General features: G+C 38.1%; 2 protein-coding genes across 3 annotated transcripts; both read right to left on the reverse strand.

Moving 5' to 3' along the window:
• Positions 1–682: 682 nt before the first annotated feature.
• On the reverse strand, positions 683–9,718 carry LOC118271471 (carboxypeptidase B-like). Its single transcript, XM_035587562.2, has 6 exons — positions 9,172–9,718; positions 4,058–4,221; positions 3,003–3,212; positions 2,665–2,767; positions 1,668–1,979; positions 683–1,453 (listed from the first exon to the last, which is right to left on the reverse strand). Exons 2-6 carry the CDS (start codon positions 4,165–4,167, stop codon positions 848–850), a joined length of 1,341 nt encoding a protein of 446 aa, XP_035443455.1. The 5' UTR covers positions 4,168–4,221; positions 9,172–9,718; the 3' UTR covers positions 683–847.
• On the reverse strand, positions 4,877–9,173 carry LOC118271472 (carboxypeptidase B-like). 2 transcript variants are annotated; one of them, XM_035587564.2, is made up of 6 exons: positions 9,138–9,173; positions 8,301–8,429; positions 7,416–7,625; positions 6,676–6,766; positions 5,839–6,150; positions 4,877–5,545 (listed from the first exon to the last, which is right to left on the reverse strand). In XM_035587564.2, the coding sequence occupies exons 2-6, from the start codon at positions 8,384–8,386 to the stop codon at positions 4,940–4,942; spliced, it is 1,305 nt and encodes a 434-aa protein (XP_035443457.2). In that variant the 5' UTR covers positions 8,387–8,429; positions 9,138–9,173; the 3' UTR covers positions 4,877–4,939. The 2 variants fall into 2 exon arrangements, with proteins under 2 accessions (XP_035443457.2, XP_035443459.2); XM_035587566.2 differs by having other exon boundaries at positions 8,301–8,426; positions 9,138–9,171.
• Positions 9,719–10,251: the final 533 nt, after the last annotated feature.

The raw sequence follows: 10,251 nt of genomic DNA on the forward strand, positions 1-10,251 counted from the left end.
TCAGTGGTGTCCAAATTATCAGTGCGCCTCACCATGAACGATTACATCACTACTTACCATCAGGTGGGATTGTAGTCAAGCATTAGTTTTTATCGAATAAAAAAAAATCATAGAAAGTACATATAACTCGGACAAAGTCACATTGGTACTTGCCCTTGGCAGGTTTCGAACCCGCGATGAAATATAAATTCTAGATAAAAAGCACGATTTAAAATGAAACCTAAAACTTCTACCCAACTTTACTCTCACAAAATTAGTCTATCAATATTCCTTTATACGTAATACTATAACAAATTTCTAAGTATTCCAAAATATAATGAGTATTAGCATATTTCTGAAGGGTTCCCGTGCATGTAAACTTTGCTTAATTGAAATTTTACCATCACTCTTTAGAGACGCAAAAGTTGAAGCAACGAGGGACCAATTTTCAATTCTGAATACTCTATTCGAGTTTACTAGACATCGTGCTGTGTCGATAGAAATTTTGTCGATGAAATCTCTTTTAATAGAGGAGTCGATAATTGTAATGATGTTGTTAAATATAAAAGAGCTGAGCAGTTTAGTTTGTTTGTAAAATTATAGTCAGATTGTTTGTTACATTTTAGTCAGTAAAAAACAAAGATGATTTTTCTCAAAAAGGTGTGTTTGTCATCTCTTCATGAATCAAAATCAGAATCCACAGTAGAATTTATCTAACAATATAATTAGAGATAAAAGGATAGAATAAATAAAAACACAAATAAAAAACACAAATTAGATAACAACATATCATAGGCACTACAACTAAAATAGATTTATAAACATTCATAAAAACTACTTTATTTACAAATACTAATTCAAAAGCCAACTAACTACGATCCTTCTCTGTTAATTTTGTAGCTTTTGTGATGCCTGCTACTAATCCGATCCAAGTTTCTTTGCACACTTGTTTAATATGCATGGGATGCAGTTCAAAGCCGTGCATACCACCTGATAGTCCTGGCAACTCGAAGGTGTATGAATACGGGATCCCCAAATTATGAGCATAATCATCCGCAGCGCCTCCAGCCGTATAGAACATAGTTTTTCCAGAATTACCATTGACATAGTCAGGAAAATGTGGTAGGGACGCGTTTCGGATGGCTTTGACCATAGCACTGCTGGCTAAATGAAGATTGAAGCTGTATTTAGAGTCAGAAGAATTGTGGCCCCAAGGGTATAAAATCATGCTACCAAAACTATGCATTGAAATGTACATATATATGCGGTAAGAATAAGTGTTTAATATGTCACGGACGGTTCTGGTTTCAACTTCTGAGAAGGCTCTATTTCCACGGTAAGTGTCGGAGCAAGGGTTACTACTGGAGCCAGTTGCACCCCAAGCGAAGTCGAAGTTTCGATTCCCGTCGACGCCAGGACATCTGAAGCTTTGAGGGTCGGTGTTAGTTGACCGGGTTTTGCGCCAGAGACGTTTCTGGAACAGTTCAATTTAGTTTCAATTTATTTGTTCTAAGATTAGTTTTTGTATATTCATTTATATAAGACATTTCTTTTTTTTAATTATAGAAGTAGTAAAGGTACTATTGAAATTCCCACAACATAGTTTTAGCCGACCATCTAAGTCTTCATATAGCAAACAGTCCTTGGCAATTTGACATTATTATCCAAGAAGAAATAAAAAAACTTACTTCGGAAAAACTAAACTCGTAGCCATCAGGGTTGACAACGGGCATGAGGATCCAATCAAAGTCATTGAGCATATTAGGTTCAGTGACATCGTCAGTCAACTTATGGATGATCCAAGTGACGACTGGTGGCGCTATCCACTCTCTTGCATGAATAGCAGCGTCGACGAAGATAATATTTTTGGACTTTTTATGGAAATTCGTGGTGGATATCTTCAAGTACTTGAGCGGACGACCTTCGAAAGAATGGCCCGCTGTCACCATGGTTACCGTTTTTTTGTGTCTCATTGAGATGTGGTGCATGTAGCCGTAGATCTGAAACAAACAACAACTAATACATTAGAAAAACTTAATGGTAATGACTGGCTTAATTAGTGTTACTTTAAAATTGTAACTTCAGTACTGTAGCTCCTTTTTGGGGAATTTAAAGGAGCGATGCTGTTGATGATCAGTAATTTCATTTCATCTCATGATGAATAATTTTAGATGATTCAGAACTAATTTTAAAAGGTCCCTTAATCAGAATCGAATAAATCCACCACAAATTGACAGTCATGCCAAACATTACAATGTCCTGAACAACAAAAAGATCACCAAGAATGTGAATTCTTCGAAAAAAAAATACATATTTGGCAAGATTGTTTTTGGCAAGTGTGGGAGAGCCATGCTTCGGCACGAATAGGCCTTGCTGAAAACCGACGTGAAACAACGCTCGTTTCGATGTATGTGTGGGGTTATCAGAGGCCTAACCCCCCTTCCCAAACTCCCGATCCCCAATTCCCCACCATCCTTAAATTCCTAAGCCCTAAAAGCAACGCGCTTGTAACACCTCTGGTGTTTCGAGTATTTATTCGGCCGGTAACGCACTTTTATCCCCACTGGTACGGGTGTCTATGAGCGGCGGCGATTGCTTACCATCAGGTGATCTGTCTGCTCATTTATCGGTTTATAACATAGAAAAACTATATGAATGTTATTGTATTGATTATTTCAATCTTACCGCATCCAAACAGAGGTAGCTGTTGTATGGCGTCACCGCACCACCATTTCTACTTATTATATTTGTCCAATTTCTAATTCTTTCATCATCACGGTCAAGGGTTCTGAAAGAAGATTTATTTTTTTACTGATTTCATTATTTACAAAACGTTGCTTTATATCGAGATTTCTCGTGTGTCGGTGGTATGTTTCTAAACATACAATTACACATACACATCAGACTTAGAACGACAGTCTCTCCCCTCTTCTGGTGTTGCTGGTCATCATGTACGAATGCTTACCACCACACCATCAGATGATCCGTCTTCTCAAATTTCATAAAAAAGTAAACGTACTTACGCTTTGACGTTTTCAGCATGGCTCCTGTATTTTATGGTAAAATTTTTCAATGTTTTAATGAATTCCAGTTGCTTTCTTGGCGGTACCAAGACTATAGCCTCCCTTTCAGGATGTGGTGGACTTAAGTAGTCCAAATCCATTTTTTCTCCAAGTATAACTAAGGTTTTAACATGTTCTTTAATTGGAGGTCCCACGAAGTAGGATTTCCATCTAAAATCGTGACGTTAATCGTGTAATTATTTTGTTATCTCAAACTGATAAAATTCATTCATTAATTACTCGTGACTAATTAGCGAATTATTAGTTTCGATTCAATCATCATCATCAGCCTGTTCTCGTCCACTGCTGGACATAGGCCTCTCCAATGGCACGCCACTAAGCTCGATCTTCAGCTCTACGCATCCAACCACTACCAGCCAATTTGTGAATATCGTCACTCCACCTAGCTGGAGGGCGCCCTACACTACGCTTGCCTAGACACGGTCTCCACTATAGAACACGTTTACCCCAACGGTCAACGGTTCTTCGACAAATGTGAATAGTTTCGATTACGATATAATAACTAATTTCATTCAGTATACTGATGGAGCCAAGGAATATTAGCCATACAGTTCATTTTTCACATGGAAGATCCATGTAAGATCTAATGTACAGATGGGCCGGCTCAAACGAAGTGATACTACGGCCTCACAGAAAACAATACTGTTTCATGTGTAAGGTGACCGGACCAACATCAGAAAACGGCCGATAACACATTTGTATCGTCACACGGGTGGCCACACAGGGCTTCTGTGGTAATACGTTGGCTTACCATTAGTTTGATTTATTTATTTGCCTCCCTATATCATTTATTTTATGGTATAAGCCGGTAAACGAGCAGACGGATCACCTGATTTTAAGCAATCGCCGCCGCTCATGGACGCCTATAATACCAGCGGGGATACAGGTGCGTTAACGGCGTTTTGGGGGGGTTAGGAATTTCAGGGTTGTTGGAGGTTTGGGGATTGTGAAGGGAAGCTCATACAAAAATTCAAAAACAATAATGGTTTACTAACCCAATATAATGTTCATTCTTGGCAAAAACATATCCAGCCAGTGCCAAAATAAGAAATAACTTCGTCTGGACTCGGTTGAAGGTTGTTGGACTGGTGGGGTCACCCACCATAATTTTTGTAAGGAATTTCAATGCTCACACCGTTCACTCTTCATTGGTGTACAGCTGTGAAGCGTGCGAGATAAGAATAATAATTAGTACTTAATAATGAAATTAATCTATCACATAAATACATAATATGTAAGGAATTGAAAGTATGTTTGATAGAAACGAGATACGAAGTTATGGGTCACATAATAAGTGGTTCCGTGCTGCAATCAAACTCGCGACAAGGCTTGTTACCCAGGCACGTCACCAACCATGTGATCTTGACTCGTCTATGTAGATCTAAACATTATTATATCTAACTCATAGCTGACTGACTGACATTGTGATCTGCACAACCCACACCATGGATGGATGGGGCTGAAATTTAGCAAGCAGGTAGATATTATGATGTAGGGATCCGCAAAGAAAGGATTTTGATCAATTCTACCCCCAAGGGATGAAATAGGGGATGAAACCGATCGGGCTTGGTTTGGCATTCATTAACCTACTGTGACATAGGCATCCCCTTTTTTTTAAGAAAGGATTTTGATATAAACTTCATTAAAAAGACTTATTAGCGCAAGGGAAGCCACAGGCAAAAGCTAATAGTATTATAACTATTACTTGCATGTTTTCACAATCAAACTTAGTAAGTACCGAACTTACATAATTAATCAAAATTATCACATAATTAGATTAGGTATACATATACAAAAGAAAGAAACGTCACAAATCCACAAATAAAGTACATTTATTACACCATCAATCATTTAAAAAAGATATCAGCATAAATATTTTATCTTAATTTTAATCCACTTCTAAATTTCTTTGCTCTTTGAGCACCAACGGCGATGCCTGCCCAAGTCGCTTTACCAATGCTCTCGATGAATTTCGGTTCTAGATGGAATCCTTGTGTACCATTTGAAAGTCCAGGTAACTCTATAGCATAAGATAAAGGCACTCCTAAGAAATGAGCGTAGTCTTTAGCAGTTCCTGATGCTTTGTAGTTAAGTATCTTGGCAGAATTGCCGACGGTATAGCGAGGAAAGTTGGCCAAGGTATAATAGTCCATTGCTTGGGCCATGGCAACACCAACGGAATGAAGTACTTGACTGTAGTTGGATGAGGAACCATCATGAGCCCAGGAGTAGAGGACCATGCTCCCATAGCTGTGCATATCGATATAAAGATCCACACGATTGATGTACTCTCTGAATACATCTCGAACTACTTGAGTTTCCATCTCAGAGAACGCTTTATTCCCTCCATAGATTTCAGAACAAGGGTTGTTACTGGTACCAACAGTTCTCCATAAGATACCATAGTTGCGATTCCCATCGACTCCTGGACAACGCTTGTTGTGGTACGAATTTACGGAACGATTTTTTCTCCAAAAACGATCCTGTAAAGAATTAATCTATCGATATTCTAGACACTTGAAATTAAGCACCTAGCTTCACTGACAGACATAGTCAGTCTGTCTGTTGTCTGTTCACTGACTGACAGACTGACCCTGTCTGTCAGTGAAGCTAGAAGCTCGTTCCAAAGTGTAGCTTCGAATGAAGAAGAACGAGCAAGAAACTACATCGTTGCTCTTTAAAAAAAAGGGTTTTTACAATCTCTCTGATACATTGTTTGATCCCGAATTCATTGAATGAAGTGGAATAATTTAAATATATAAGAGCTGATACTTACATGAATAAACGTGAACTCATACCCATCAGGGTTGAGGACTGGCAGGAGGATCCAGTCGAAGTTATTGAGGAGATCAGGTTCCGTAACGTCCTCAGTCAATTTCCTGATAGCATAAACTATGGTAGCCGGAGAAATCCATTCTCTAGCGTGGATGCCACCACTAATGAAGATTACTGGTTTACTTTCATCCAAGAAGTTCGTGGTAGATATCTTCAAATAACGAATGGGTCGTTTTTCGAATGAAACCTTTGGAATTCTCATTCTAACTGTCTTTGAGTATTTATTTTCTATGTAAGCCATGTAGTCGTAGATCTGGGGGGAAATTGTTGCTATTTATATTAGTTTTAACTTGACCAAGTTGCGAACCTGTTACCGTGGTTTCCAGCCTTGCAATATGCTCTGTTTCCTACTATGATTTGGGTCCCTTTAGATATAAGGAGTGGTATGCAAACCGAATTATGTGCATTAATAATGGCTGCACTATCACAACAATAAATAACGGCCTCACAGAAAACTGGCGTGAAACAACGCTTGCGTTGGGTTTCGTTGTATGCGTGAGGTTACCGGAGCCCTAATTACCCTCCCTTCCCAATCTTCCCAATCCCCGATTCCCCAATTACCCTTAAATTGATAAACCTCAAAATGCCGGCAACACACTTGTAATGCCTCTGGTGTTTCAAATGTACATGGGCGGCGGCGATTGCTTACCATCAGGTGATTCGTATGCTCGTTTACCGGCTTATATCATAAAAAAGGATGTTTCTTTTTTATTTGATCTTAGCTAGTAACTATACTCATACCATATACATATACAATAGTGTGTCTCATAAAACTTACAGCATTCAACGGTTGGTAGCTATTGTACGGGTAATGATTGGTTCTGCCAGCGCACCAATCATCCATCACTTCATCATCGTGATCTAGAGCCCTGAAAGTGTAATATTAATTCCAATCCTCTTTGTACTTGCTTGATGGGTAGAATACACTTTATCATCGCTCATTCCGTCGGTATCACAAGAGTATTTTTGACGCAGACTGAGAGGCAGCTGCACTGTATTCAAATTTTTACCAGTCATGCTATAAATTGCACTTTAAGGTGTAAACAGTTGTAGACGAACCACAAGACAATGGGGGAGGCGTCACCGTTTCATGGTGGATATCCCACCCACTCGCACGAAGCGCTTCGCTTCAAGCTTCCTTGTGCGAACTGCTAGGGAGTAGAACTCCTTGCCGGAGTCTGTGTTTCCTGATGGGTATAACCTGGGTGTCTTCAAAGCCCGAGTGAATAGGTTGCTTATGGGCAGACGTGCTTCATCGTAGGCCGCATCATCACTTACCATCAGGCGAGATAGAGGCCACACATCAGCCCATTTAACTTAAAAAAAAAAATAGTTTTACGCCTTCTAAGTGTTGTAAACATCAGTCAGACACAGTTACAAACAGAAAAAAAATCAACAAAATCCCAATATACTTTGATCAGTATCAAAATGGAGTCCAAAAACTATTGGACTTGCAACTACTTAATCAAGAGCAGTTTCAACATGCCGCATGTTATAAATGGATAAAGATTTTCTTACTTTTTAACATCAGCAACGTGAGTCCAGTATTTGATTCCCAGCTTCTTAGCAATATCCATAAATCCAGCATTATATTTAGGTTGTACTAAAACCACAGCCTCTCGGTCTAGAAGGATAGGACCTAAAAAATCTAGATCTAAATTTTCAACTACTTCGTACAATTTTTGCACTTGTACATTCGTTGTTGCCACTATGAAGTAAGATTTCCACCTGGAAACAGATTCAGGTTATAAAATTGACAAAAGCTGTCAAAATATTATGTATGTTCATTACCACCCATATTTGCTGTGGGTTAAATAAGAGATTAAAGGTGCTGTTCTACCAGAGATGTGCTATGCTAAGTTACTGTGGATGATTTTGGCTTCCACCAATCATATTTATTGGTACACATAGCTTAACACTGGTGGAAACGGGTTCAACGAAGATATGTTTTTTATATGGAAAAATGCGTGCTATGGATGTGAGCTATAAATGGTCGCGAGGGGTTTGGTGTAGAGCAGAGTACCTACAGCAATTACTTTGCGGCGGCGCATCTCCATAGCACATCTTACTCGCACAGCTACATAGCTTAGTATCAGTGGAAACGTTGTCCTACACTAGGATTTTCTCCTGTATCGTGGGTTCGCTTACAAACATACTATTTCACATACACATGACACTCAGACCCGAAACACAAAAAGTTGCTCCGTGCGGTAATCGAACCCAATAAACGTTGCGCGGCAGCCAGTTGCTCAGCCACAGCAATAAACGTCCAGTCAAATATAATGATAACTTAGATTTCTCCCGTCACTATTGCTTTTTGTATTTTAAATGTAATTTTTATTAAAAATATATAAAATAGGTATTGAAAATAGAGAAAGAAAATTAATTTAAACTAGTACTAACCCTTTATACTGTTCATGTTTGGCCAAAATCGAACCTGTGAGTACAGTCAGCAACACTATCTTCCTAAGTAAGTACACACCCACCATAATTGTTTAGAAAAACACAATATCGATTTGCTATCTGTACCTACTTCGTATTAAAATTAGTTTTAACTAAAAATATTAAGTTTTTAATCCCATCCGTTGCGTATTTGTTTGTTTAAAGATAAGAAATTCGTCATCAATGGAATTTTTATTAATAGGTATTAGTTTTTTTTTTTTGGTTCTTAGAAACCAATATCAATATACCTAATGAGGAAAATATTATTGATTAAATAAATAATAATAAGTCATTTTATATGGAAATACTCGTACAGGACTACCTAATAGTCAAAATTTATTTAAAAAATGTCTTATTACTTAAATTGTGGTAAAAGCGCAAAATATAACAAATTAGAACTTTGATTTAGGAATAATTTAATGTCGACTTCAACAACTTAACTTTATAACCATTTTTTTTTTTTATTAATTATTTCAAATAGACCGGGAAGGCACTTTTGAACGTCAAAGCAAATATGATAATATTTAAAAAATTGTTTGTCTTTCGGTCAGTTTTCTAGTGAAGCTATTTGCTCGTTCCAAAGTGTAGATTCCTATGGAGAAGAACGAGCAAGAAACAATCACCAACCATTTTCAATCAAGTTCACTTTACAATTCTTGGGTACATTGTTTTGCATTAATTCATTTTATGTAACTTATCTTTTCTAAAAAATCTTTTAAATGAAATTATCGATTTCTTAATTAATGTAATTACGTTTTACAATAGATAATCTTAATGACTAAATATTTATATAAGTACCCATGTAATACGTTTTTAAATATATATAACTTACCAAATACTGGTAAACACATTGCTACCAAAACAACTTTATTTCCTATAAAACAACTATTTTCACATAAAAATATTCCGTCATAAAAGAGTATAGAAATTATATTAAAATGTAATATTAGAAACCTATAAAACTACTGAGTAATACCAAATAAAAACAAATGACTGTTTCTGACTTCAAGATGACATTCCATAGTATTTTTTTTTTATGGGATGGAAAGACCGTACACCAGAATTAGCGCCGACTTTTTTTTAATGGGACAAGCCCGCCACAGCCTCCCATACCGCTGCAACTCCTGTAAGCCAGAATCTACAGTAGATACAACCATGAAAACACCGGAACATTGAAGTCCGGCGCGTCGCAGGGAAATGATGACTGTCTTGGATTCCGTAACGAAATAAATCAGAAGGAAGAATTAGCGCTGACTATGGACATTGGACAACCATGTCACCAGAGGCAGTGGCGTAGCGTAGTGGGGGCGGCAGGGGCGGCCCGCACCGGGCGGCACTTTTTAGGGGGCGGCAAATTTTAAACAATGAATAATAAAAATATTTTGTAAATATTTCAACCATTTTATATTTTTTTCGCAACTAGAGATCGGGTTTGGGTTAGGTTTGGGTTAGGTTTGGGTTAGGTTGGTGAGGTTTGGGTTAGGTTTGGGTTAGGTTTGGGTTAGGTTTGGGTTAGGTTTGGGTTAGGTTTGGGTTAGGTTTGGGTTAGGTTTGGGTTAGGTTTGGGTTAGGTTTGGGTTAGGTTTGGGTTAGGTTTGGGTTAGGTTTGGGTTAGGTTTGGGTTAGGTTTGGGTTAGGTTTGGGTTAGGTTTGGGTTAGGTTTGGGTTAGGATTGGGTTAGGTTTGGGTAAGGTTTGGGTTAGGTTTGGGTTAGGTTTGGGTTAGGTTTGGGTTAGGTTTGGGTTAGGTTTGGGTTAGGTTTGGGTTAGGTTTGGGTTAGGTTTTTTTTTTTTTTTTTTTTTTTTTTTTTTTATACAGCAGGAGGGGAAATCCTCATGGAGACTCACACCTCCCCACGAGTAGAGAGGTGTGAGTACTGCCGGACTCTTACCGGCTAAAACCCCTCCTGCTG

Source organism: Spodoptera frugiperda, chromosome 9 (genome assembly GCF_023101765.2).
Source record: "Spodoptera frugiperda isolate SF20-4 chromosome 9, AGI-APGP_CSIRO_Sfru_2.0, whole genome shotgun sequence".
NCBI lineage: Eukaryota > Metazoa > Arthropoda > Insecta > Lepidoptera > Noctuidae > Spodoptera > Spodoptera frugiperda.